Here is a 27,837-nt window from a genome sequence, read left to right on the forward strand (position 1 = left end):
GGAAAAAGAACCAGGACAAAGAAGAGACGGGAAGGAGGCTGGCGAGAGCCGAAGCGGAGCGAGAGCCACAGCGGCGGCGGAGGCGGCTGGACCGGCCATGGAAGCAGGCGCCCTCGGCCCGGCTCGCCGCGACTAACCCATGGAGGCAGCTAGCGAGCCCGGCGGGCAGGCAACAGCAGCAGCAGCGGCGGCGGATAAGCACCGACATCAGCAGCAGCGCTTCGTGGGCTTCCCGAAGCGGGTTGGGGCGGGTGGCGGCGGTGGAGGAGGAGGAGGAAGAAGAGGAGGAAGAAGAGGAGGAGGAAGAGGCGGCGGTGGTGGTGGTGCTGGAGGACGAGCCGGTCCGGTCCGCTGGCCCAAAGCTGGTGGGAGAGCTGGACGCCGCTAGCCAGCCGCGCTGAGCTTTGGGAAATTCTGTCTCTCTCTCTCTCTTGTCCTCCAGCCCACCCACCCACCTCCCCCCCAAAAAAAACTCAACCCCCCCCCACCCCAGCGAAATCAAAGAGGGGGACCATCCAGGGAGCGCCCTTCGGAGCTCTGGGAGCTTTCGGGGAGAGAGAGAAAGAAAGAAAGAAAGAAAGAAAGAGAGGGAGGCAGGCAGCCCCTTCCCCAAATACCGTGTCTTGCCACCGTCCCCTCCTCCTCCTCCGTAGGGGGAGACCCGGGACAGGTTTGCGAGCCGCAGGGGAAAGAAACGTCCCGGGGGGGGTTGGTGGTGAGGGAGGGGTGGGGGTGAGGAAGAGGAGGGTGTGTGCGTGTTTTTTTTAAATTACACGCAACTAGGCAATTAGGCAACGACACCTCCCTCCGCTTTCCGTGCCTCTGTGGCCCCCGCCCCGGTTTTATTTTTATTTTGGGTTTTTTTTTGTGTGTGTGTGTGCCTTTGGCAAAGAGGTTGGGGGTGCCTTTTCTTTTTCCCCCCCTTAAAAAAATAAATACATCCGAAAGGTTTCCATTCCCCAAAGGAATTTTTTTAAAAAAAGAATTAAATAAAAGGGGGGGGAGGCTTTGAATGAAAACATTCCCCCACCCCAAGAAAGAAAAGAAGGAGGGGGGGTGGTGGAAGAAGAGAGAGAAAAATCCAAGCTCAGGCGCCCAGGAAGAAGAAGCTGCGATGGGGAGCTTGGAGATGGGGGGTGGAGGAAGGAAGGAAGGAAGGAAGGAAGGGGAGCTGAGGTCGCCTTGATTGGTTTGCTTAATTGAAAAGGCGCGCTCGGGAATGTGTTTGCGCTCTTAATTATTAAATCGCAATTGATAGCGGACGGGGAGGGGGGGCGAGAGAGAGTGGGGGGGTGGGGTGGAGGGAGAATCTTTCAGCCCAGCCGGGTCGAAACCTCCCAGCACCCCCAACTAGGTGTTTTGTTTAAAACAAAACAAAACAAAACAAAACAAACAAAAAATAGAGGAGGGGAGAAGAAGAAGAAGAAAAAAAAAAACAAACAGTTGCAAGTTGCCGCATTGCAACAGGCAAAAGAAGTGAGAAATCAAAGAATCGATCCGGCCGCCGCCGCCGCTGCTTCGCCCCTGCTGGAGAGCCGCCGGTAGACAAAGTTTCCAAGTGGGAAAAGAAGGAAGGAAGGAGAGGAGGAGGGGGGGGGCAGAGACACCCGGAGAGGCGCAGGAAGCGAAAGAGGAGGGGAAGAGAAAGAAGAGCGAGAGGAGAAGAAAAGAGGAGGAGGAAGAAAGGAAGAAGAGAGAGAGAGAGAAAGGAAAAAAAAAAGAAGAAGAGAGTAAGCGCCCTAAGAGCCGGAGTGGAAATGTCCCGCAGGAAGCAAGCCAAGCCTCGCTCGGTGAAGGGTAAGTCGGTTTGCTCAAAGCGACTGAGCCGGGACTCGCGCCCTCCCTGCCTCCGCCGGCTTCGGGAAGCGGCCCCTGTAAGCCTGCCCGCCCGCCTCTGCCTCGTGACCAAGCGGGGGTTGGGGCCACCGCGGTGGGGACGGCGAGCTTGGCACCGCTTTCTCCAGACTCTTCCCCCACCCCATCATCATCACCACCCTCCTCCATTCTGGGTCTGCTGCTCCTGGGGCCGCCGGCGGAGTTCCAGAAAAAAAAGGGACAGCGCCGCGTTTGGAGCGAAAGGGTGGCCGCCGGCCGAGGAGAGTAGGGCTGGCCCGGTTGCTTCCATCCAGGCGTGACCCGTGGCTGGAAGGCGGGTGGGTGGGCGCGAATCCCAGCCTTAAAGCCCGTCCCTCCCTCGGAAGAATCCGGTGCCATCCAGCGCTGGCGTGTGGTTTTGGACCGGGCGATTCCTCTAACCAGCATCTGCCAGCGTGGAGGATAGCAAGGGATTGTGGGAGATGGCCCGAACATCTGGAGAGATCCAGGTTGCCTGCACCAGCTGTGAATCATAGGGAGCTCGCTGGGAATGTGGGGTGGGGTGGCTAAGAAAACTTCTATAGGGTGACTGTTCAGCATCTCTTGGGCTGGAGGCAGAGAGGGAGGGGTCGCCCAGCAAGTAGAAAATCGCCAAATAAATAAATAAAACATGCAGGCTTTTGATGCAAAGTCTCCCTGAAGAGACGTTTTTGTTGACCTGCCTTTGCTGCTCACTGTTAAAAAACTTTGCCTACTGACATGGAAAAAGTGTGTGTGTATGTGTGGGCGTGAAACCCCTGCCCCACATATATTTATCACCCTATAGATTTCAGACTTCAGAGGTGGGTTTGACAGGGTGTGGAATCTTCTTTTTCTTCCCTTTCCCAGATTTATGGGGGAAATTGGGGGTGGGGGTTAACTCACTGGCAAACACGGTTGCAAGGAACAGACTGTCTTGATTCCTGTTGCAAACTTTCAAGGGATTTTTTAAAATAGTAACTTGGAGATGGCTTCTGATAGGGATAAGGGTTGTCTTACGAGCAATTCCGTTGGTCTCCACTAAAGCTCTCCAGAGGCCTGTTTGTGTGGCTCCTAGCCAGTTTACCTTGTGTGTTGGAATGGCGTGGCAGACATAAAGCATTAAGGACTGGTTGTCAAAGAAGTTTCCATCCACAAACTTGTTTTGGAAAAGGGATAGGGCCAACTTTTACCGGGAGGAAGGCATGGAGGACTGGAGTAGATTTTTTAAAGATGGGAGATGAAAGTTTCAACAATGTTCAGTTTTGGTCTAATAAGTCAAGAGTGCATTTCGACTTGGCACCCGGTCTCTGTAATTCCATAGCTTCCAGAAAAAAAAAAAATCATTGAGAGCTATGGGATGTTTCCTTGCCCAGTATTGGGAGCAGGACTTCCATACATTTGCTTACTCCAGAGTCAGTTTTCTGGAGGAAATGTAGAAATGGTATCCACATTTGTAGTTCAGCCTTGAACTGTAGGGTGCTTGTTGCTCTCTGAGCTTGGTGGTTTCCTTGCAGATGTTTCTTTTACCAAACTAGGTAACATCATGGCAGCTTTGATGCCTGCAAGGAAGCCACCAACTACAGGGAGCACCAAAAAGCTCACAGAATGTGGAAATGCTTCCACGGTTGAGCTTGGAAGTTCTCTCCAGTGTTGGGAAGCGGAGAGTTTCCTGGCTCCTTATGAATTGGTTCCAAGGAATCCCATTCTTCTAAATTGGGACCACACTCATGAATTTTTGATCTGGACTTCTTCCCGGGATCTCATCATCCCACCTGGCCTGAGCGAGATTCCTGAGCGAATCTCTGAAGCAGGTTTGAAGGGCCTCCTTTCTGGTTCTCCCAGCCTAATTTTGCCAGATGTGGAAACCCAATCCGCCTGCTTTCCCAAATCCGTACCTCTCTCAAGGTCTCGCCTCTGTGGAATTTGCCCCGGATTCTGTGTTCCCTCTCCTCTCACCCCTAAAGGAAAGTTACATCCTCTTTTAACAAAAGCAGCTTTATAGTAAGTTGCAGACCAAGCAAACCCCATTGCTCCCTAGGGCAGCCTGGGGACAGTGTGTTGGCAGCTAATGGCAAATGGTTTCGATGTAGCCAAGAGAATAAGATTATTATTCTCCAACTCTTTTTTCTTCTTCTTCTTCTTAAAATTGCTACCACCAGAAGGTTTTTAGTCCTCTGGGAACAGGTTAATTTGATTTTGTTCTTACGAGAATGCGATTTGAACCCCGACTTCCCCCCCACCTCCTATTCTGGAATCTTCCCTTTTCTTCCTCCCCTCTTTTTTTTCAGGCTTTTCTTAGTAGAGAATTAAAACTAATTTGCTCCATAACTTTTTCTTAAAAGATTATTAAGTGGGTTTCAGCTGAGCAGTCTTCTAAAAAAAAAAAATGGGAGTATTGTGTTTGTATTTAGGAAGCAGGTTCCTGTATATGATGATGTAGTCTGTTTTGGAAATCTTACCTTCTTTTTCCATCAATAATAAAGGTTCTTGTCCTGTATTTTTCCCCACATCATCCATTTTAAGGACTTGAGTGTCCTTAGCAAAGTAGTGCACATACTCTCTCTCTCCCTCCATCCCTCCCTCTCTCTCTCTCTCTCTCTCTTTGTGTGTGTGTTTCCTACTTAACAGAGTAAGAAGCATCCTAACAAATGTGGTTCATTTAGGTGTTTTCCAGCATTCTTTACAAGTGCGTTCTTATGGTCAGTGTCTTACATCTGTTTTCATCCCATGTTCAAACAGGGTGGGTGGGATTTGTGATTCAGCTTCTGGAGATCTGCTGTCCTGTGCTACATTTTTAATTTAACTTTCCTCCCCCCCCCAACTAAAAGGTGAAAAGTTGATGGAATAATAATTAAAAGCAAACAAACAGATGGACAAGGGAAAGAAAATAGAATGGGTGGCAAGCTGAACATGAACGTCTTTGGCCCACATTTCTTCATTTTCCTTATTCCCTTAGCTCTCTTTTTTTTTGGTGGGTGGGTGGGAGGATGGGAGAGCTGTCTGCTAAATGTATAGGATTGTAGCCCCCCCCAAGGGATGAAATAACTGGACCAAACTGCATGAGGTCATTTTATTACAAGTAATTGCACCAGGCTAAGAGTTGGTCTGCAAAGACAGATGTTGTTGCATTGAATAACTCAACCAGCAACTGAGCTGCACTCCTAGGAAGCTTTAGGGACAGAAGAAAAAAGTATAATTATGTTTGGCTATTAACCAGGCTACCTGACATCTCTCTGCGGCTAACGATTCAAAGGTATTTCAAGAGGGTTGACATCCAATCCTAAGAAACATTCATGTTAACAGATCTAGATGGTGGGTTGTGGTATAATGACTGCTCATTGGCTCATAGTTCTCCCTCCCAATCAACCCAACCCCAATTCCAGTTGAGTTCCAGAGTTCAAACCCAGACATCAAAAAGCTGTTGTTGAAGATTGCTCAACAACTTTCCGTATTAAGCTGAATCTGTAACACAGTTGAATGTCTATCTGTAACATGGAACCTGGGTTAGGTCTTCCTTGAGTGGTGCCAATGGATTTGGCCTCCAGGTGTGTTACTTTTATAGTGGCATTGCTAAAGTTTGCAATGGAGTAGAATAGAATAGAATAACAGAGTTGGAAGGGACCTTGGAGGTCTTCTAGTCCAACCCCCTGCTTAGGCAGGAAACTCTACACCACTTCAGACAAATGGTTATCCAACCTCTTCTTAAAAATTTCCAGTGTTGGAGCATTCACAACTTCTGGAGGCAAGCTGTTCCATGGATTAATTGTTCTAACTGTCAGGAAAGTTCTCCTTAGTTCTAAGTTGCTTCTCTCCTTGATTAGTTTCCACCCATTGCTTCTTGTCCTGCCTTCAGGTGCTTTGGAGAATAGCTTGACTCCCTCTTCTTTGTGGCAGCCCCTCAGATATTGGAAGACTGCTATCATATCACCACTAGTCCTTCTTCTCATCAGACTAGACATACCCAATTCCAGCAACTGAGTGATAAATATTTAGGACTGGGAAGGTGATCCTTTTGAGTTCAGAATAAAGGTTAAAAAAAAACTCATGAATACTTTAGCATCTAAGTAGTTATAATACCAAGAGAAGAGAATATTTGTAGCTCAGAGTTGAACTGTAGGGTCCTTAGTGCTCTCTGACTTTGGTGGTTTTCTTACAGATGTTTCCTTACCCAACTAGGTAGCATCATCAGTGCGTAAGTATACAAGTACATATAGAGTTGCAACTGGTACTATGTACATTGGGTTGGAATAAGATTCGCGGAACTTTGTATATCTTTATATTGGGATGCAGCAGCTTTGAGATAATAGATTTATATTTTGCAGCGCATGAGGCAGAAAGCAGAAATATTAGAGAGTAAATCTTGTTGGACCTGAATTAATCAACATGGGCTATGTTGCCCTTGATCTAATGTGTCGTAAAATTATATTTTAAGTGGATTTTTTGGGGAAGGGAGGGAGGTGGGAAAAATGGCTTACATGGTTTATATTCTGTCCAGAGCCATCGAGAGTTAGTTGGCATACAAATATAATAACAATTATAATAATTAAACACGCTTCTGTGTGTAACTTCTGTTTTTACTGTTGCGGAATAGCTTTGTTACATTTTTAAAAGTTGCAAAAAATAAGTAAATCTATATTTGGAAGATGGAAGTGCGTAATGCATGGAAACTGAAGTACAGTTGTAACAAAATATCCTGTTAAAGGTTTTCTTTTTTTCTCCTTTTCCTTTTATCTACTACACAATCATTTTCCAAATTGAAAAAAAAAAAAGTTTGTACATGGACTGCTCCCGTCCCTCTCCCCAAAGAACAAAACAAACCTGCAAAACGAACATTGTTTTCCAGGTGGTTCGTACCGTCATTGTGTGAATTGCATCCCTCCATTTAGTGGCTTGCTGTCCATGATAGCATAACTATTCGTAAACTTTTTTTTTTCATTTTATTTGTTGGTGAAAAAAACAACCACCCCGTAACAAGTTATTCGAAATCAAGTGGGAATGGTTTTTGCTGGAAAAGATAAGAAGAAGAAGAAAAAAACAACTTTGCAACTTCATTTGAATTGTAGGAGTTGTAATTTTAGGAAGAATGGAATGGAATGGAATGGAATGGAATGGAATGGAATGGAATGGAATGGAATAGAATAGAATAGAATAGAATAGAATAGAATAGAATAGAATAGAATAGAATAGAATAGAATAGAATAGAATAGAATAGAATAGAATAGAATTTTTTATTGGCCAAGTGTGATTTGTCTTTAGTGCATATGCTCTCAGTGTACATAAAAAGACAAGACACACTCGTCAAGAATCACAAGGCACAACACCCAGTGACAGTCATACAATACAACAAGCAATCAAATCATATTAGGAAACAATATCAATATAAATCACAAGGATACAAGCAACAAAGTTACAGTCATACAGTCATAAGTGGGAGGAGATGGGATGATAGGAACGATGAGAAGATTAATAGTAGTAGTAATGCAGCCTAATGTGAATAGTTTGACACTGTTGAGGGAATTATTTGTTTAGCAAAATGATGGCATTTGGAAAAAACCTGTCCTTGTGTCTAGTTGTTCTGGTGTAAAGTGCTCTATAGTGTCTTTTTGAGGGTAGGAGTTGAAATAATTTATGTCCAGGATGCGAGGGGTCTGTAAATATTTTCACAGCCCTCTTTTTGACTCATTTTGAGAGGGAAAGGAGGAAAGATCTGGATTTTGAAAAGATTAAAAAGTAGAAAGCTCCTTACATTTTCTCTTAGGGAGTTCAGAACTTTCACTATAAATTGTGCATGGAAAATATTACAAAAATGAGCCCTTCACATGAAACAGAGGTAGGAAAGTATGTCTTACGGTATGTTTTAACTTCTTAGCTGTGTGTCAGCTTAACAAGATGGCTTTATGGACCATTGCAATCCAAGTTAGGTTTGCTAAGGAAGACGTAACAAGAGTAATTAATAGAAAGAATATCCCTGGGAGTGGAGGAGGAAGGAGGTAAGGGAAAAAGTGAACAACAATAATTTCAGGGCTGGCAATTCAGGGATCTTTTCAGGGCTGGCAATCTCACCTGAAACCAGGTGGTAGAGATATTTGAATTGGACAATGTCTACAAGAAAATAACCAACCAAGCTCAGAGAATACCAAGGACACCCCACATATCAACCCTGAGTTACAAATATTCCTTTTTATAGGTCCATATTTTTTTCCTCACGCAATCACTAAAGGGTCCGAAAAGCCAAATAAAACACTTGTTTTCTTTCCTTTTGGTTGTGACTTGTTTTATGATCTTGGGTTAGTTGGTTTTCCATTTCTCCTGTTCCTTTTTTCAACACCCAGGATTGAGTTTTGACCGTTATTTTGTAATTGAAACTCACAGTGGTATCGGATCCTCTTCCAGAGAAGGCTAGCATTGCTGGATGATCAGAAGATCTTCTCTGGAGGACCCCAGCTTCTTTGCCACTGTCAACTTGCTAAAATTTAGTCTTGAAATGTGACTGGAGAAAAATAATAATGAAAGCATGGGTTCTCTTTTGATGGAACAATAGGGTAGGGTAGGGTAGGAACAGGACAGGACATAACAGGAATGGAGTAGAGTAGAGTAGAGTAGAGTAGAGTAGAGTAGAGTAGAGTAGAGCAGAGGAGTAGAGTAGATTAAGAATAGAATAGGACAGGACAGGACAAGACGACAGGACAGGACAGGACAGGAATGGAGTAGAGTAGAGTAGAGTAGAGCAGAGGAGTAGAGTAGATTAAGAATAGAGTAGGACAGGACAGGACAGGACAGGACAGGAATGGAGTAGAGTAGAGTAGAGTAGAGGAGTAGAGTAGATTAAGAATAGAATAGGACAGGACAGGACAGGATGACAGGACAGGACAGGACAGGAATGGAGTAGAGTAGAGTAGAGTAGAGTAGAGTAGATTAAGAATAGGTAGGATTAGGATAGGATAGGAGTGGGCTGGGGGTGGGGTGGGATGGAATTTATTGGCGAAGGATGATTGGACACACAAGGACTTTGTGTCTGGTGCATTAGCTCTTGGTGTACAGTACATACAACAAAGAGATAAACCGTGGACCATAAATCATAAGGTACCAACAACAAGTGATAAATCATATTAGCAGAAGGTAGTAGGAAAGATGAGAAGATAACAAGGCTAAGAACATTACAGCCTACTACATGGGTAAATATCTTTGGGCGGAAGTCAGTGCTGTAGGAGTTAGGAATTTTGCAGTGTGACGGCTTAGGGGAAAAACTGTCTGTGGGTCTAATTGTATTGGGATGCAATGCCCCATAGCAGCGTCCTGAGGGGAGAAGTTGGAACAGTTTATATCCAGGATGTGAGAGCTCTTTCTGGTTTGTGCAGTATGCAGGTCCTCCACGGAAGGCAGGCTATACATGGGTAGGAAAAGAAATCTTCAGAACTTGTTTATTATTTTTTTCAGGTGATGCTGAGACTTGGCAGCTGGCAGTCTAATTTGGTTGCCACAGTCCACGTTTCCATGGAAATAATTGAGATGCAATAAATAAGGAGATTTAAGGTCACAGGTACTCTGACCTAAGACAGGGAGAAAATAACTTTAAATTGCAATCGTTGCTTCAGATGCACACTTCTGGCTTCTCAGGTTGCTTAAAATATTTTGGGGGGTCAATTTTACAGATTGGGTATCAGTATGATAAGAGGGAGTTTCCTCATTTCTTTTTGAGTTTTTCCTTCCCGTCTGTTATAAAGAACATAGTTAATGTTAAAAGTGAAGCTTACCTATGTCAGGGAAACAGCAAAGAGGCTAAGGGGAGAAATTTTATAAATGCTGAGGTAATTCTCTTTTAAAAATTGTGTGAAATGACTTCGATTGCCCAATTGATATTGTCCATTAACTGTCCACAACTATATTTTTTTCCCAATATACTCATTCAGGCTGACACAGATGCAGTAATTATAGCATCAGTATCCATTCACTTTAATTGATAATTATGGAAACATTTCCTTAAAAGTTTTGAAATTGAATAGAATAGGTTGACTTACATTAACACTGTGTAATTTCTGTATTTATTTGTTTGTTCAATTTATATCCCAACATTTCTTTTGTTCAAGCTGGTATTTGTAGAATACTTTCCTCCCTACATAAGTTGATATATTTTGTCAATGTATTAATATGTATTTGTTTTGGAAAAAAAGAGGGTTTTTTTTCAATTAATTTTTACTTGCAAGCTTATGTCCAACCTTGGTCATCATCATTTAATCATTATACAGAGATGTAGTATAGCTATCAGCATAGCTATCAGTTTATGTGATAGTTTTCCCCCCTTTTTTTAAAAAAAAAGGGAATTTGGATAGCTAGTTACAGCGTAATGAATTGTTGATGATGTTAACAATTGTCTTCGAAACCAACACCAAAAGTTTAAGTGTCTTGAAGGAAGGTGTAATTAAAATCAGTTTCAATTTTGGATCCAACTAGTTATTGGATGAATTGAGACCTCAAAATGTCTCCACACAGAGTCTTCAGTGGGGAAAAAAAACATTTTGGAGTTTGTATTATCTTCCCAATTTTATGTTGTAGGCCATTGATATTATTCCCAATGGCTTTTTCCGAATTCATATCCTTGATTGCTTGAGGCTGTTGCAGCTTATTTAAATACGAAAGTCAATTAAATTCAATAAAAGCTTTATTGAATGTTGCTTGTGATTCCCCCCCCCCAAACATTGAAATACTTCCATATGTAGAGTTGGAGAGAAATCAAGTAGAGTAAATTGGTTTTAAATCCAAGATATAGCTTTACATATTTATTTCAGGTTGCAATAGTGTTTTGTGTGGATGAAGTAACACGTCGGGAACCCAACTATTTTACAGAGGAAAAGAAAGAAAGAAAGAAAGAAAGAAAGAAAGAAAGAAAGAAAAAAAGAAAGAAAGAAGAGAAGGAAGAGAAGGAAAGAAAAGAGAAGGAGAGAAGGAGAAAGAAAATGGAGAAAGGAAGGAAAGGAAAGGAAGAGAAGGAAAGAGAACAGAAGAGGAAAAAGAAAAAGGGAGGGAGGGAGGAAGGAAGGAAAGAAGGAGGGAGAAAGAAAGAAAGGAAGGAAGGAAGGAAGGAAGGAAGGAAGGAAGGAAGGGAAAGGATAAAGCTCAGATTTGGCATTGTGCTTGAACAGCAGAATTATCACTTTGGGTTTTTAATTTTTTTGGGGGGAGGAGGGACAGGCTTGGCAAAATATGCTGATAGAAAGTTTGATTTACAGCTTATCCTTTTTCAGAAAGAAAAAAACCCCAACCAGAGTTGCCCTTAGCATCTGAAAACTGTCAACCTAGGTGGTTGATTTCCTGCTTCAATAAATGCAAAGCAATCACCATAATAATAATAATAATAATAATAATAATAATAATAATAATAATAATAATAATAATAATAATAATGTTAACAACGATGATGCTCAAAACGTCATCTGTTGTTGCTCTTTTCCAATTAACGGATTGCTCAGAACGATGGCGTGGAAAAAGAAAACAGTGTTTTGTCTATCGCTTCGGGCCCGATTTTTGTTCTTCTTTTTTTTTTTAATGTCTTCTGGAAACAGTTTCTTTTTGTCTTGATTGATGTCAAGTATGAAGGCATGATCGTAATATCCTTTTGAAAGCTATTGTATTGTCAGCTCTAACTGACAGCAGGAGGGCCCTCCTAGTGGTATAGATTAGCTCTGTAGAAATACTGACATTTTCTTTGTTATACTGCTGTTGTTCGGCTCGCAAAGTCAATTATACAATGTCGAAGCGCAGTGGCTGAGTTGACGCTGGAAGTAACAGTGTCTTTTATCTTTTCCCTTCCTTCCCCCCCCCTCCCAAAATATATAATTTTCTCTTCTTGTTTTCCTGCCCCAGCTGGCTATCCTCTTAGCAATTGATGGCTAAGAATATTGAAGCCACTAGAAAAATGATCCACTTCTGTTTCTGCCTGTTTTTATATCTATCTATCTATCTATCTATCTATCTATCTATCTATCTATCTATCTATCTACTTTTCATCTATCTATCTATCTATCTATCTATCTATCTATCTATCTATCTATCATCTATCTCTTCTATCATCTGTCTCTGTCTCTCACTCTCTCTCCTATCTATGTATCTATGTATCTATGTATCTATCTATGTATCTATGTATCTATGTATGTATGTATGTATGTATGTATGTATCTATCTATCTATCTATCTATCTATCTATCTATCTATCTATCTATCTATCTATCTATCTATCATCTATCATCTATCATCTTCTATTATCTGTCTCTGTCTCTGACTCTGTCTCTGTTCTCTCTGTCTCTCATCTATCTATCTATCTATCTATCTATCTATCTATCTATCTATCTATCTATCTATCCTTTTAAAGATTCGCAGCACATTAAATATCTTGGGTATCGCGATTTGCAAGGGACTGAAATGACAACCCTCACCTTCCTGAATATCATAGATTAAATTTGCAATTGGAGAATGGGCCACACAAGTTTTGTTTTGGATGCAAATAGGATCAGAGGTGAGGGGCTTTTCTGCGCCCCACTGACTGTTGACAAGCAGGTTCACCAGCTAGGTAAGAAATTCCAGATTTGTAGGTTCCATTGTCTTTATTTGTGCTACCAGCGAGAGAGTTGTGAGAAGTTTTCCTTTGGGGTTTTTTTTTTTTTACGGCAGGAGAGAGAGTGAGTGAGTCTGCAGCTTCCTAGCTTAATAACTGGAATTTGTGATTTGCGTGTGGCATGCTTTTAATTGTCCTGTACCTGAGATAATTCCTTTTGTTTTTTTTTTTAAAGTGGTGCATATCACAAAAAATGCGTAGGGGTAAAGGAAGGAAATTTGCATGGGTAAATTAGTGAAGTGGGCATGGATTTATAAATCAAACCGTATACAATTCAAGACATTTATCCCCCTCACCCCGCCAAGAAAGAGAGGGAAAAAGATCTTGCAAAGAATTGCTAGCGGAAGATGCTTTTTTCCCTCTCCTTTTTTTTCCTCCTAACCCTGCCTCTGTTCTAAAAAAAAAAAAAATTGTGTGTAATGACGGTAGCAGAGAAAGCATCAGTCACCACCAAATTGCCTTAAATAACAAGTATCTGGTGGAACAATCCCCTCATTGGGAATGTTAATTGTGGGATTTCTAAATTACTATTCTAAGCTAATAGACAAAAAAAGAAAAAAAAAATTCCACAGTTCCCAGTAATTTGTCAGGATTTATTTTGTTTCTCTTCAATAATTGGAAATTAATGTCTTGAAGTGAAAACAGATGTTCGCGCCACATTTCGGTTGGGTAGAGGCAAAAAAAAAAAAGCAGAAGAAGAAGAAAAAGAAATGAAGATGGCTTTGTATACGCATCTTCCTGGTTTGTAACAAGAGTTGATGCGAGGCTAATGAAGCTTCTGGTCTCACCCGACTGATGGATAGAATATAAACTTAATTAACCTATAAGTAAAATGAATAATCTCAGGGGAAGATAAATTGCATCGTTTTATTGTGTGTGCGGTAATTCTTGTTTCGTTTTTATATAATTAAAAAAAAGGCCCTCGGTTTGAAAATGGCTTTTTACTTGGCAAATATTGGGGGAGGAGGGAAGCCACATGGGGCTAAGATTTCATGTTCCTTGTTTGTTTTGGTGCACTGTTGTGTCGTCCATTCAACTGCTACCGTGTGTTACATCGGCTTGATTGACTTAGTGTGAACCCAGTGATGATAGCTTCTTCAACCAGCAGGTTTTTATGTTAAACCATCGCTTCATATAGTGCGCGAGCACTGTCTTTGTATGGGGTTGCCTCAACAAGACTCAACGCAAACAACAAGACTCAACGCAAAGAAGACTCAACTGGCTAATGTAGACTTACATCCTGGTTTGTCAGAGGCATCTGCCTGTTTGACGGTGGTGGAAGAGTGTTAGCTTTTTCTGGTTCGGTTGGTTGACCCGTTGTCTTGCAAAAATGTTGGATTTCAACTCCCACAATTCCCAGTTAGCACCGCTCTTGGCCTAAGAGTGGATTAAACCAATTAAGAGGAAGGTAGACCGATGACAAATTAATCACACTGAAATGATGGGACCTTCAGATCCCAAATAATATATATTTAAATATGTGTTGTGGCCCGTACGTGGCCTGTGGGGCTGGTGGCTGATTCGGACAGTGAGGAGGCTGGTGTGGTGCTGCGCCAGCAGCCTGTGCAGCTGGCACTCGAGTCGGACAATGAGGCTGGAGAAGATGTGGTGCCAGAGGCAGGGATTCAGCCAGGGCCTTCAGAAGCTCCCTTAAGTGAAGAGGACGAAGAGGAGGAGCCTCTTCTCGATGCACGGGTGCACAGAGCTGCCAAAAGGCAGGAATGGCTCCTCAGGAGGAGGTCTCCTCGAGAGTAAGGCTTGGGGTTAATTGGCCACTCCCTTAGCCTATTTAAGGAGGAACGCCGACTGAAGCAATTTGCAGGGAACAACTTCGTTCACTCTCCTTCGTGCCTTGATCTTAGTTCTCTGCAAATGGCTTCTGGGCTTTCTGCCAACCATAGTAAGGTTAAGATTATTTATTCTTTGGATTCTTGTAGGCTGTTAAGAAAGTTAATTAACGGCCTTTGTTTGGAAATAAAATTGATTTAATTTAGTAAACTAAGGTTTGTACAGACTTTGTGTGTGCTGCGTTCTTTGGGGTCTGTAGCTGGGGCAGAACAATATGATACTTTGAAGAACAACATATGGAAGAGATGAAAACAAGAAGGGGTCAACCTATTTTCCAAAGTACCTGAAGGCAGGGCAAGAAGCAATGGATGTAAACTAACCAAGTAGAGATGTAACCTAAAACTAGGGAGAAATTCCCTGACAGTTAGAACAATTAATCAGTGGTGGAATGGTTTCCTTCCAGAAGTTGTGGGTGCTTCAACACTGGAGGTTTTTAAGAAGAGATTGGACAACCATTTGTCCAGGATGGTATAGGATGCTTGAGCAGGTGGGTTGGGCTAGAAGATCTCCAAGGTCAGAAGACCTTCAGGATCCCTTCCAACTCCGTTATTCTGAATTAAAGGAACCCTGAAAAAATTATGACTAATGTTCCTCCTTCTCATCCTCATCTCATCATTATAATCTTTATTAATGTATAATTAGAATCCCAGAGATTAAAGAGTGATTAAAGATTCTACAGTAAAAGATTTTTGAGTAGAGGGAGAAGATATGTATCCTGTTTGTTGATGTGACGTGGTGCGGTGTAGATGCTTGTGTGCTGCATGAGTTTCTGCCTTGATGTTTAGGAATGAACCGTGGCTACAAACCCTTTCCTTCCTTCCTTCCTTCCTTCCTTCCTTCCTTCCTTCCTTCCTTCCTTCCTTCCTTCCTTCCTCCCTCCCTCCCTCCCTCCCTCCCTCCCTTCCTGGAAATTCACACAACATAGCAGTTCAAGAGCTTGCCTTTGGGATAACATCATGTGCCACCCCAGCTATTGTGGTGTGCAAATCATGGCTTATAGCTGATTACATCGTGTGAACCCATCCAATGGTGGCTTGTTTGTTTAACTAACCATTTGGGCTAAATTTAGCAAACTGTAGTAGGCGATTGCATATCCTGCGTATCAAGCTGAGTTCTTTTAGGGGGGGTGCAATTTGCTTAGAAAATCAAGTGTTGCAGCTAAACAATGCAACAATTGAATGATGCGTGTGTCTTAAGTGCCTTCAATTTTTTTTTTAAAATTTGATTTATATGCCGCCCTTCTCCGGAGACTCAGGGCGGCTTACAATGCGTTAAGCAATAGCCTTCATCCTTTTGTATATTTATACAAAGTCAGCTTATTGCCCCCACAAACTGGGTCCTCATTTTACCTACCTTAGAAAGGATGGAAGGCTGAGTCGACCTTGAGCCTGGTAAGATTCGAACCTGCAGAAATTGCAGGCAGCTGTGTTAATAACAGGGTGCATTAAACCACTGTACTGCCAAGGCTCTTATATACAATTATATACAATTACTTGTATATGACATGTTAAGCTATTTCTCCCCACCCGCGAGATGATTGTTCTATCACAACGTGTAAAGTTCCTTAAAAAAAAAAGAAAACAAAAGAAAAAGAAAGTAATTGAAATTTTGTCTTTTGTTACCTGGGCATGAATTATTTTTGAAATGTTGTTGTTATTCATCCTGCTGTGAGGTTTATCTCTTCGGTTGATCCTAATTAAATAAAACATACTGTTGTTCTCCAACTCCATATCGAACTGAATTTCCTGCCTTCGTGCTTACGGATGGCTCTCAAGTGGGGGGGGTCTCTCTCTTTCTGCCTATGGGGTGGATAGGATCCAGGGGTCTGCAACCTTAAACACTCAAAGAGCCATTTGGACCCGTTTCCCACAGAAAAGAAAACACCGGGAGCCACAAAACCAGGGTGGGCGTGGCCAACTTGACGTCACTCACTTCCACCAGTCACATGACTCCCTAGCTATGCCTACCCAGCCGGTCATTAGGGCAGAGAACTGGTTGTTAAAAAACACGGGAAGTGAGTTTAGGACCTGCTCCCATAGGGAGGCTACCTTCTCATCCACCCAGAGTCATCACTGGGGCTGAAAGCCAACCTTGATAGACAGGAAACCCACATCTCAGGAGGGTTCAATCTCAGCCTGTTCCATCTTCTCCCATGGCAGGATGTTAATATTGCAACACAACCTGGGGTCTTGACATACAGCTAGGTGTCACTGGCATATTGATGATACCGCAAGCGATCAAGGAGTAACATAGCTAACCATAGTTGAAAGATCATAGATTTTTAACAGTTGCTTGCTTCAAAATTCCAGATCCTACTTTATCTTTTGTGTGATCTGATTAATATTTTTTTTTCTCCTTTCGCTTCTAGGCTGCATCAAAGAGACTTTAATGGATACCAATTTTCTTGACTCTCTTATCTTATTCAAGATGAAATCCGTTTGAGTTACAGACATGAAACAAAATTGTGCCTTTAAAAAAACATTTACTCCTTAAGTTACTCTGTGATACATGCTGGCATTGGTTGTGTTAATATAGCCTGGTTTTAATTTATTTAGATATTTATTAAAAAATTAAGAGGTGAGAGAGGAGATAAATCCTGACATGAGTTTTTTTTTTTGGTGCCGCTCTAACCACATTTACTGTGATGGCACTAAGGAGGGTTCATATTAGATGTAGAATGGTGGTTTGTTGCGACGTCTATATTGGATAATGTTGATGTCTTTTGAGTTCAAGATGTGAAATTACGGTAGTAGCAGGATCAAAGAAAAAGATTGCAAAAAGATTCGGAAGATGGAGAATGATTGATCTCTCAATCATTCACTCAAATGAAACTGACTCCGATTCGATTCACCACAGATCAGGCTGTTAATCATTTCAGCTGTTAACTTAGCGACGTGGTTGTTAAGTGAATCTGGCTTCCCCATTGACTTCGCGTGTCAGAAGTTCTCAAAAGCTGAACTTCCTGTGCAACCTTCCTGGACTCCTCTCTGTTTTTACAGTTGCCACAAATGAACCCTGAGCAGGGGTGAAATCCAGCAGGTTCTGACAGGTTCTGGAGAACCGGTAGCGGAAATTTTGAGTAGTTCGGAGAACTGGCAAATACCACCTCTGGCTGGCCCCAGAGTGGGGTGGGAATGGAGATTTTGCAATATCCTTCCCCCAGGAATGGGGATTTTATTTTGTTTATTTACAGTATTTTATTTTGTCGAGTACATATTACATAATATAGCCCGTTTTAGATGCAGGTAAGTGCAGGGTGCGCATGGAGGCTCGGGGAGGGCGAAAAACAGGCCTACTGGAAGTTTGGGAAGGCCAGAAATGGACCTGTTTCCGGCCTCCAGAGGTCCTCCGGAGCCTGGGGAGGCTGTTTTCGCCCTCCCAGAGGCTTGAGGAAAGTCTTTGGAGCCCGGGGAGGGCAACCCCCCCCACCATGGTGCAGAAGGCCGACTAGGCCACACCCACCATGGCCACGCCCACCCAGCAACCGGGCAGAGAACCCCTTGCTAAAAATTTTTTTTATTAAAATGTTTTTTATTTTTATATTTAAACAAACAATACATCATTAATTATTCAGTGCGTCATCTTGAGTACATATTTTTGTGTCATCATATTCCTCCTTTACCATCATTTTCTTGCTACATTTCTATCTTACTTTTACATTTTAATTTAATTTATTACAACATTTTTTTTCCACATTTCCTGCATTTATATTAATTTTTATTATATCTCATCTCTATCCATTGGATAGAATTGCCCCCATATCCTATAATACTCCGATTCTTCCTTTTCCTTAATTGCCAACGTTAGTCTATTCATTTCTGCACATTCCAATATTTTCTTAATTACTTCTTCCTCTATAGGGATTTTTTTCTGCTTTCCAATTTTGTGCAAATACCCTTGCTAAAATTTTTGAAGCCCACCCCGAGCGAGGTCAATGGGGAAGCCAGATTCACGTAACAACCACCTCGCTAAGTTAACAGTTGAAATGATTAACAACAGCCTGATCTGTGGTGTGTGTCTGATCGGATCAAGTTTTGTTGAGCGAACAGGAGAGATCAATCATTCTCCGTTTTCCGAAATCTTTTTTCCCCCCGCATCCAGCTGGAGACTCCTTTTCAATTAAACTGGTAGACTTGCCTTCCCGAATGCAACTTTCATTTGCCTTAATTTGCCTACTTTAAATGTTTTGTTTGAGTAAATGCTTTTCATTGCTTTCCATTCAAACGAGCAACCTGGCCTCTTTCAGAGGAAGGGAAAACATGCATTTAATGTTTATTTGTATATGCATTTTTAGCGGCTGCCAATGTAATAATTTCTCGAGGGTTGAAATCTGCATTATCTTTTCTTTAAAAAAAAAGGAACTAAATAAGAGCTTGCTTTTTATGAATTTATATCAAATTGCTCACGTTGGGTGGGGTTGTGGTGTTTTAAGTTGGCTCCGGGATGCAAAATGATTGTTGTTGTTGTTATTATTGTTGTTTTTGTGTGCGTGTGTTAATTTTCCCACTTAGAATCTGTTATGTGCAACGGCAGAACCCAATTCTGAAAACTGACTTTCTAACCGAGAGTCCAATTCAGGGTATGAATTAATTTTAGCATTATGTATGCCTGCATTTTCCCATTAATAGCGGTTTCTGCTTTGCTTTGAAAATGTAAAGCATATATAAATGCTTATTATTGCTATGTTGTTCTTTCCCTGAAAAGAACACCCTGGGGAGGGCTATGATTTCCATTTTTTATTCCGGTTCCAAAAGGCAGCAAAAGTTTGCTTCTTTTACATGTGTTTTTCCCATTTGCAACCATCTATTTGCAATTATCTTGTTTTTTTAAAATTTCGTTTGAATTAATTTTAGGCATTATGCTCATGTTTGCTACTTTCTTCTCTGTCTCTTATGCATGCGTGGCAGTGGTGAAATCCACATTTTTTACTACTGGTTCTGTGGGCGTGGCTTGGTGCGTGGCTTGGTGGGTGTGGTGTGGCTTGGTGGGCATGGCTTGGTGGGCATGGCAGGGGAAGGACACTGCAAAATCTCCATTCCCACCCCACTCCACTCCACGGGAAGGATACTGCAAAATCCCCAATCCCACCCCACTCAGGGGGAAGGATATTGCAAAATCCCCAATCCCACCCCACTCCTGGGGGAAGGATATTGCAAAATCTCCATTCCCACCAGAGGTAGGTTTCAGCAGGTTCTGACCAGTTCTGGAGAACCGATAGTGGAAATTTTGAGTAGTTCGGAGAACCGGTAGTAAAAATTCTGACAGGCCCTGCGCCTTCTATTCTCTGCCTCCCAAGTCCCAGATGATCGGGAGGAAATGGAGATTTCGCAGTAACCTTCCCCTGGAGTGGGGTGGGAATGGAGATTTTACAGTATCCTTCCCTTGCGGTGGGGTGGGAATGGAGATTTTGCAGTATCCTTCCCCTGCCATGCCCACCAAGCCACACCCACCAAGTCATTCCATGCCCACCAATCCACACCCACAGAACTGTTCAAAATTATAATGGCACTGAAGTCCCAAAGGTGCTGGACTTTGTTTTACCTTGAAGACATTTCACTTCTCATCCAAGAATCTTCTTCAATTTTGACAACCATTACCTTGATGACTGAGAATTTCCACAGATAATCAATAAACTAAGGTTAAAGCAGAGCTTAATATTTATTTATTAATTAAATATATGTGCTACCCATCTCAGTGTCCAAACAACTCAGCTGTTAGTAAGACATGGGAATCCAATATGAAAGTCTGATAAAGCCACCACCTCTCCCAGTTGAGCTCCATCCCTTTTGCTTCTCTTCTCTTCTCTACTCTACTCTACTCTACTCTACTCTAACTTCCGCCTCTTCTCTTCTCTTCTCTTCTCTTCTCTTCTCTTCTCTTCTCTTCTCTTCTCTTCTCTTCTCTTCTCTTCTCTTCCTTCTGCCTCTTCTCTTCTCTTCTCTTCTCTTCTCTTCTCTACTCTACTCTACTCTACTCTACTCTACTCTACTCTACTCTACTCTACTCTACCTTCTGCCTCTTCTCTTCCTTCTGCCTCTTCTCTTCTCTTCTCTACTCTACTCTACTCTACTCTACTCTACTCTACTCTACTCTACTCTACTCTAACTTCTGCTTCTTCTCTTCTCTTCCTTCTGCCTCTTCTCTTCTCTTCCTTCTGCCTCTTCTCTACTCTACTCTACTCTAACTTCTGCCTCTTCTCTTCTCTTCCTTCTGCCTCTTCTCTTCTCTTCTCTTCTCTTCTCTTCTCTTCTCTTCTCTTCTCTTCTCTTCTCTTCTCTTCTCTTCTCTTCCCTTCCCTTCCCTTCCCTTCCCTTCCCTTCCCTTCCTTCTGTTCTCTTTCCTTGTCCCCACCCTACTTCCATCTCATCAATCCTTCTTCCTTGGTCCTGGAGGAATTCACCCCTGCCAGGCCTGCCAGAAGAGACAGCCTGGGGAAGGGGGCAGGCAGATGGCTTTCTTCCAAAAGCGAAGTCTTGTCTGTTCTGGGTTTATTCCCCACTGAGCTGGCAACAACAACAACCCAGGAAATTGGGCAGATGGTCATCTGGCTATGCTGAGGACAATTGTCCTGGCTGGCTCCTTCTCCAGCTAGCAACGTCGTCTTCCATTGTGGTTGCCCCGTTGCACTCGTCTTTTCCCTCTGACCTGGTTTCCGACTTCCAACTTGCTCGCGGCTGCTCGCAAGTTTTTTGATTTTTAGTTTTTTAAAGGCCTTACCATCTGCTTAGGTAGCACCTAGCGGGCCAGACTTGTGATGCCAACACTCCCCTCGCTGTTTTAAAATGAACTGGCAGGGTTTCCATGGCTGACCCCACTGGGTGTCTTTGTGCCAGTTTCCAAATTATGCCGAGGACCCGACTGGCAGTTTGAGAAGGTGAGGGTCACCCAATTCTCTTCGGGGTGATTTATCCCCCTGGCTGGTGCTGGCAGGGATGGAGGTACGGAGGTGAGGCAGGAGGCGAAGTTGGAGGCAGGGTTGATAACTTTCCTTCTTCAGATGATGAACAATAGGCCCATGGATGGCAAATGCTGCTTGAGAATAGAGTGGTTTAATTCTACTTGGGTGACACCTTATCAGCTATAGTGACTATAGTGTTCGGTCCATGTTGCCAAACCTTTTTAAAGATATTTGTGATTGTCTCTGGGCCTGTAAAGGGAGGCGGTGACTCAGTGGCTAAAGATGCTGAACTTGTCGATCGAAAGGTCGGCAGTTCAGCAGTTCGAATCCCTAGTGCCGTGTAATGGGGTGAGCTCCCGTTACTTGTCCCAGCTTCTGCCAACCTAGCAGTTCAAAAGCGCGTAAAAAAAGCAAGTAGAAAAATAGGGACCACCTTTGGTGGGAAGGTAACAGCGTTCCGTGCGCCTTTGGTGTTTAGTCATGCCGGCCACATGACCATGGAGATGTCTTCGGACAGTGCTGGCTCTTTGGCTTTGAAATGGAGATGAGCACCGCCCCCTAGAGTTGGGAATGACTAGCACAGATGTTTTACTTTACATTGGACCTGTAAGCTGATATTCACCTTTCTGAATCCTGTTCAGATCTGTCGGTTGTGATTGACAGGACAATTTGGAGACCTCGAGTCCAAAACCCTGGAGCAACGTTTCTCAACCTTGGCACCTTTAAGATGAGGGACTTCAACTCCCAGAATTCCCCAGCCAGTTAGCTATGCTGGCTGGGGAATCCTGGGAGTTGAAGTTCTCCATCTTAAAACTGCCCAAGGTTGAGAAACTTTGCTTCTGAGGGAGAAGGTTGTTCATATACCACAATTTGCTTGTCAGTGGTCTCTTGAAAGATCCATAGAAGATACTAGCCCTGGTTTACAAGCCACACTGGCCAGGTTTGTCTGTGCTTGGAGCCCCAACAAAGCAAGCCGCATGTGGGTTTATGCGTCTAGGAGCTGAGCCATTATTTTGCAGTCTTAAACCCTCCTGGAGTTGTGGAACATCTCATCGGGGAATTCATTCAGCTCTGGAAAATTCACTCCAGGGAGAAAGTTTCTTAAAGAACCATAGGCTGCCTCTTTCTCAACTGCAAACTGATTAAAAGATGAAGGTAATGGAAAGAGCTGGAAAAATAGCTGGATTCATTCAACTACAACATGGGGGTAAGGATTCCCAATCTGTTAGCTGTGATTTATGTGCCGCGTAAGAGTACAAACCCGATCAAGGGTGATTAATTCCAAAAAAGATGGTAAGATGTGAGGTGGTTAGCCTAATTGTAACCATGATAATCAAGACTTTTGCATAAAGAGTTTAACTACTCTGATTGAATGATATGGGTCTCTCCCCTTTCCATAGAGCAGGGGTCAGCAACCTGTGGCTCCGGAGCTGCATGTGGCTCTTTGGCCCTCTGCTGTGGCTCCCTGTCAGGTGATCCCACCACTGGCTGGCCCCTCCCCTCGCCCTCCCAGTCATTCCTCGCCTGGCCTGAGAAGGTAAGGGCGACGGTGGGGGATGGAGAAGCGGCCAGGGCAGAGACAGAGAGATACAGAGACAGAGAGATACAGAGAGAGAGAGAGAGAGAGAGAGAGACATAGAGAGATACAGAGGGAGGGAGGGAGGGAGGGGAGAGAGAGAGATGTCAAAAGGATTTTGTGGTTCCCGGTGTTTTTTAACAACTGGTTCTCTGCCCTAATGACCGGATGGGTAGGTGTGGCTAGGAGAGTCAAGTAACTGGTGGAAGTGAGTGACATCGAGTTGGCCACGCCCACCCAGGTTTTGTGGCTCCCGGTGTTTTCTTTTCCGTGGGAAACGGGTCCAAATGGCTCTTTGAGTACTTAAGGTTGCAGACCCCTGCCATAGAGAGTCACCTTACATTTGTGGTTTAGCAAATGTTAATCGTGCCATTACTTCAGGCAAGGTTACTTATATCATATTTCACTCTTCAGGTTAGCTTCATAACAACTTGTAAGGTGGGTTGAACTCCAGATGAGTAGGAATTTCATTCAAGATCTCCTTGACCTTACCCCGTATCATTCCGACCATTAGACTCGTAAACTGCTATATTCCTGTGGCTCAAATAAGCCTCTGTCTCCATCCTTCCTTTCCAGCAGGAATGGTTCTCTAGAGGTTCCTCAATTATGTCTCCCAGCATTCCTCCTTTTTGATCGTGGTACCTAGGATTGTTGGGAATGTTCCTTGAGCAACTTGTGGAAAGCCATTCCTACTTCCAAATGTCTTGGATGCTACTTTCCACTGTTTCTGTCCTTTGCTCTCCCTCCCAACCCAGATTATGAAGCTTCTACCACCATCAGACAAACCTTTATGTTGAGAGGTTGCTCAATGCCAGACAACAAAGGGGAAAAAACACAGGATAGGATAGGATAATTTTATTTCTATACCGCCCCTCTCCCGAAGGACTCGGGGCAGTGTACAGCCAGGTTAAAACACAATACAAATATCACAATTTAAATTAAAAATTATTAAAAGTATTACATTTAAGGCCAATTAGCTAAAAACCCCAAAATTTAAGAATTCCGAATTTAAAACTCAATTATGAAGCTAGCCCTGCCTGTCGGAAGAGCAGGGTCTTAAGAGCACAGCGGAAAACTCGGAGGTCAGAGATCTTGCGTATGTCCGGGGGCAGTTCATTCCAAAGGGCAGGGGCTCCCACAGAGAAGGCTCTCCCCCTGGGTGTCGCCAGCTGGCATAATTTGGCCTACGGCACCCTGAGGAGTCCCTCTCTGTGGGAGCGAACTGGTCAGTGGGAGGCTATTGGTGGAAGAAACTTGCGATGGTCAAGCTGTCCTCCACTAGTCTTCTGAGAAGATTCTGATCTCTGCAGGAAGCTGGCTCCTGGCCTAGCTGAGCTTCTTAACCAAGGAATTGCATTTGGCTTTCTTTAATTATCAATAAGCCTACCTCTCACAACCCTGCACTTTTTGGGAGGTATTTCATCAAAGATCAAGACCTTTATCAAGATCCTGAAAAAGAAAATCTCTTATTTTTCTCCACTTACAGTAGGGGCCGGGAGGTCTCTTCTCCATGGGTTAGAGGAGACCACTGGCACTCAGCCAAAAGTCTTCTCCTTCCCTCCCAACTCCCAAGGCCCCGGCTTCCTTCCCTTCCCTTCCTGTCCCCGATGAGCATTTTGGTCCTCTCAGCATCTGTCTTCCGGGCCCAGCTGGAGAGTCAGGGACACCATGCTGTGGGACCCACGGACTCCGCTCTGCTTTTGTTCTTCATGGGTGTTGTTTCTCACGTTTCTCTGGCGCTTGTGTCCCGTCTGACCATTGGGCTCCTTTAATCTTGAGCTGGAGGATTAGATTCTCCCCAACTGCGTGCCGCATTTGCTCCTTCGGCTCTATTTTGTGCCCCAGCTGACATTCAGCCTGCCCCCCTGCCTGCCTGCGTGATTGGCTCCTCTTAGTTTTCAAGAAAGCTTTTCTCTCCTGATGGGAGAAAGGAATTTGCTGGATTGATTTCTTCTCTAACCCCCTCTCTTCCTCCCTTTCTTTCTTTCTTCTTCTTCTTCTTCTTCCTCCTCTTCCTCCCCCGCCCCCCCTGTTCGTTTAAACAGGTGGCTGAGAATTTCGGGGTACCACAAGCAACAATTTTGCAATTTGTGGCTGAGGGTGGGTAGATGGATGGATGGATGGATGGGTAGGTGGAGTGAAGAGCTGCAACCAGAATATACAGCCTGAATTTAGGAGCCGCACTGGATTAACTGCTTGAGGATGATTGGGTTTTTTTTGAGGAGTGGGTAGGGGCTGTAGAATTTGCACGCTGGGTGAGTGAATGAGTGAGGGTGCTCGGATATGAGACAGGCTGGAACTACAAACCGGGAAACAGATCGTGATATCTGTCACACTAGGAATATAATTGCTGTCTTTTCACACATAACATTTATTTATTTATTTTCCTATTTCCTAAAGCTTTTTTCTTTTTCTTTTCTGATTTGCTTTAAAAGTAGCCATTCCATTCTTGCTTTTAGGAAAGTTTAACTTTTTCAACAGTCATAAGTATAAAGACTGATTGTCAGTCACTTTTTTTCAGTGGCATTGTAACTTCAAGGGATTGCTAAACTAGCGTGAGGACTAGCGGTATCATAGAACAAAATCCCAGCATTTTGCTCCTGTTCAGACGTCAAGCATCCTGAAGCCTGCATCTCTTTCTCTTTCTATCCCTCTCTCTCTCTCCCTCCCTCCCTCTCTCCCTCTCTCTCTCCCTCTCCCTCCCTCCCTCTCTTCCTCCCTCCCTCCCTCTCTCCCCCCCTCTCTCTCTCAAAAAAGGGCATCACAGGGAACAAAAACATGCACCTGAATTATTCCTTGCAAAGGGAGGAAATCAGAAGCTAGGATGAGTAGCCTGGTAATATTGCTTCACGATGGAGTATGTGAGCGTGTAACTGAATTCTTAGCACTGAGGGCGCACTCTGTGTCTATTTGTGGGTTTTCCCCTCGGACGCTAACTCTTCTGAGAGTTCTCTACTTGACGTAACCAGATTCACACAAGGGGGTTTCGCTGATTGTGTTGTGTCCTTTTCCGTGGCCTGAGAGGGAAGAGGCATTTTTCTACAATGTGGTCAAGATTTCCAAGAGGACAACTTGAAGCTTGACTTAAAGGATGATGAATTTCCCTCAGACGGTGTTATAGCATTATATCAGAAGTGGGACATCGCATTTCTAATAAAAAAGAAAAATTGAAAAATGGCGTTTTCTGTTAGCCTCCCGCATTGAAGAGATGAGGCAGGTCCCTGTAGAGGAACTTAAATGGTTGTCTACAGAAATATGAATTTCTCTGCTTCTTCCCCTTAAGAGAACTGTGGTTCCCACATCGCTCAAAACCATAATCTGGTTTGTTTGGTTCGGGCTGAGAGGGTGGTATGAACCCATCCATTGTGTTTGGACATCCTTTGTTTATTACTTTTTGTCCCACCTTTATTTTTGAGTATCTTAAGGCAGCATACATACATACCTAATACCTCCACCTTCCCTCAACATTCCCGTGAGGTTGGCTGGATTATGAGGAAATGATTAGCTAAAAGTCACCCAACCCAATGAATTCCGGTTTGTCCAATAAATAACGAAAAAATAAAATTGTGGCTTGGTGCATTTGTCCTGTGTCTTTTTCTCATCAGTCACTGAGTTGAGCTTCTCTCCTTTCCTTTGTTGTTATGGTGGCCTGCAGGAGAAGCTTCAAACATTGAGAGGTCCTTGGCGGTCTCTGAACTTGGTTGTTTTCTTGCAGATGTTTCGTTACCCAACTAGGCAACATCATCAGTGCTAGAAGGGAGTGGGGTTTGTAGAGTTGAGGAGGATGAGAAGGAGGATGAAGAGGAGGACTTCTGGAGTCCTTGGTGCTCTTTGAGCTTGGTTATTTTCTTGCAGACGTTTCATTACCCAACTGGGTAACATCATCAATGCTACAAGGGAGTGGGGTTTGTGGAGTGGAGAAGAAGAAGAAGGGGAAAGGAAGAGAGGAGATCTGTGGGGTCCCCACAATTCAACTCTGAGCTACAAATATTCTTTTCTACCGAAACTAACTCTTCATTGCATCTGGTCTTTTCCTACTCAGCATTTAAGCATTTTTAGGCAGACTTAGATGTTTGAATACAATAAAATAAGCGGTGTGTTTTCCTCCGGAGTTTAAACTTAAAGAAGAACCCTCTGCTGTTGAGGAGGGTACTTATGTGCCTCTGAAAGTCCACAAAGGCAAAAGTGAACCAGGAAACACAAGTCTACTAAGTTACTTCTTGGCAGGCCAAGAAAAATATTATGTTGGCCCAACAAGTAGGTTATTCAAGCAGAGTTCTACCAAGACAAACAGAAGAGAGTCAAGGATAAGTAAGTTTTGGGGTTGTAAGAGATATGAGCCTCTTAAGCCCAGAGTTGCCATGTGGTAAGATGAGCAGCTAATACATTTTACAAACATATAAATAATAAGCTTGTTATAAAGTTCTCCAGCCTTGGGTAATGTCTAGTACAGTGATGGCTAACCTTTTTGCCATTGCGTGCCAAAAGCGTGGGGGGGGGGTGTTCGCGCACACACGTGCCCACACCCATAATTCTATGTGTCCTGACCCCTGGTGCATGTGCACGCAACCCCACCTCCCCTGCCTTTTGGCATGTGATGGCATGGTGGGCCCGGACTGGAAGTCGGCAAATGGGCCGTTTCCAGCTTCCAGAGGGCCTCCGTGGGGGTGGGGAAGGCTGTTTTTGCCCTCCCCAGGCTCCTAAAAAGCCTCTGGAGTCTGGGGAGAATGAAAAATGGGCCTTTCTCACTAGTTGGAGGGATAAACCAACCAACCAACTGACCGACCGACTGACTGACTGACTGAATAAATAAATAAAGTATGAAGTAAATAATGAAATGGAAATTAATTTAAGATTTTCCCTCAACACATAAACAGTGGCCTGAGTTCATGTAAATACCTTAGTTAAGGGTTGATTAGGGTTAGGGTTAGGGTTCACAAGACATCCTAGGTCAGGATTCGTGGTTTCTAAACTATAACTTGCATGACACACTAAACCCTAAACCTGCTTTATAATGGCTAGGTGGTCTCAACGTACTACCAAAATTAAACAAGCCACATTTGAAGCGTG

The 27,837-nt window shown here is 43.4% G+C and overlaps 1 protein-coding gene across 3 annotated transcripts in view; it reads left to right on the top strand.

Moving 5' to 3' along the window:
* The window catches only part of ZNF423 (zinc finger protein 423), a 274,447-nt gene that overhangs the window by 45 nt on the left and 246,565 nt on the right, over positions 1-27,837 (top strand). For all 3 annotated transcript variants that reach the window (XM_034426467.3, XM_034426466.3, XM_060682517.2), the window contains exon 1: positions 1-1,797. This exon is cut by the window's left edge. In XM_034426467.3, the coding sequence (XP_034282358.1) occupies positions 1,758-1,797 (40 nt within the window). In that variant the 5' untranslated portion in view covers positions 1-1,757. The remainder of the gene's footprint in view (positions 1,798-27,837) is intronic.

The sequence above is a fragment of the Pantherophis guttatus genome, chromosome 11 (genome assembly GCF_059756535.1).
Source record: "Pantherophis guttatus breed Tessera chromosome 11, ASM5975653v1, whole genome shotgun sequence".
NCBI lineage: Eukaryota > Metazoa > Chordata > Lepidosauria > Squamata > Colubridae > Pantherophis > Pantherophis guttatus.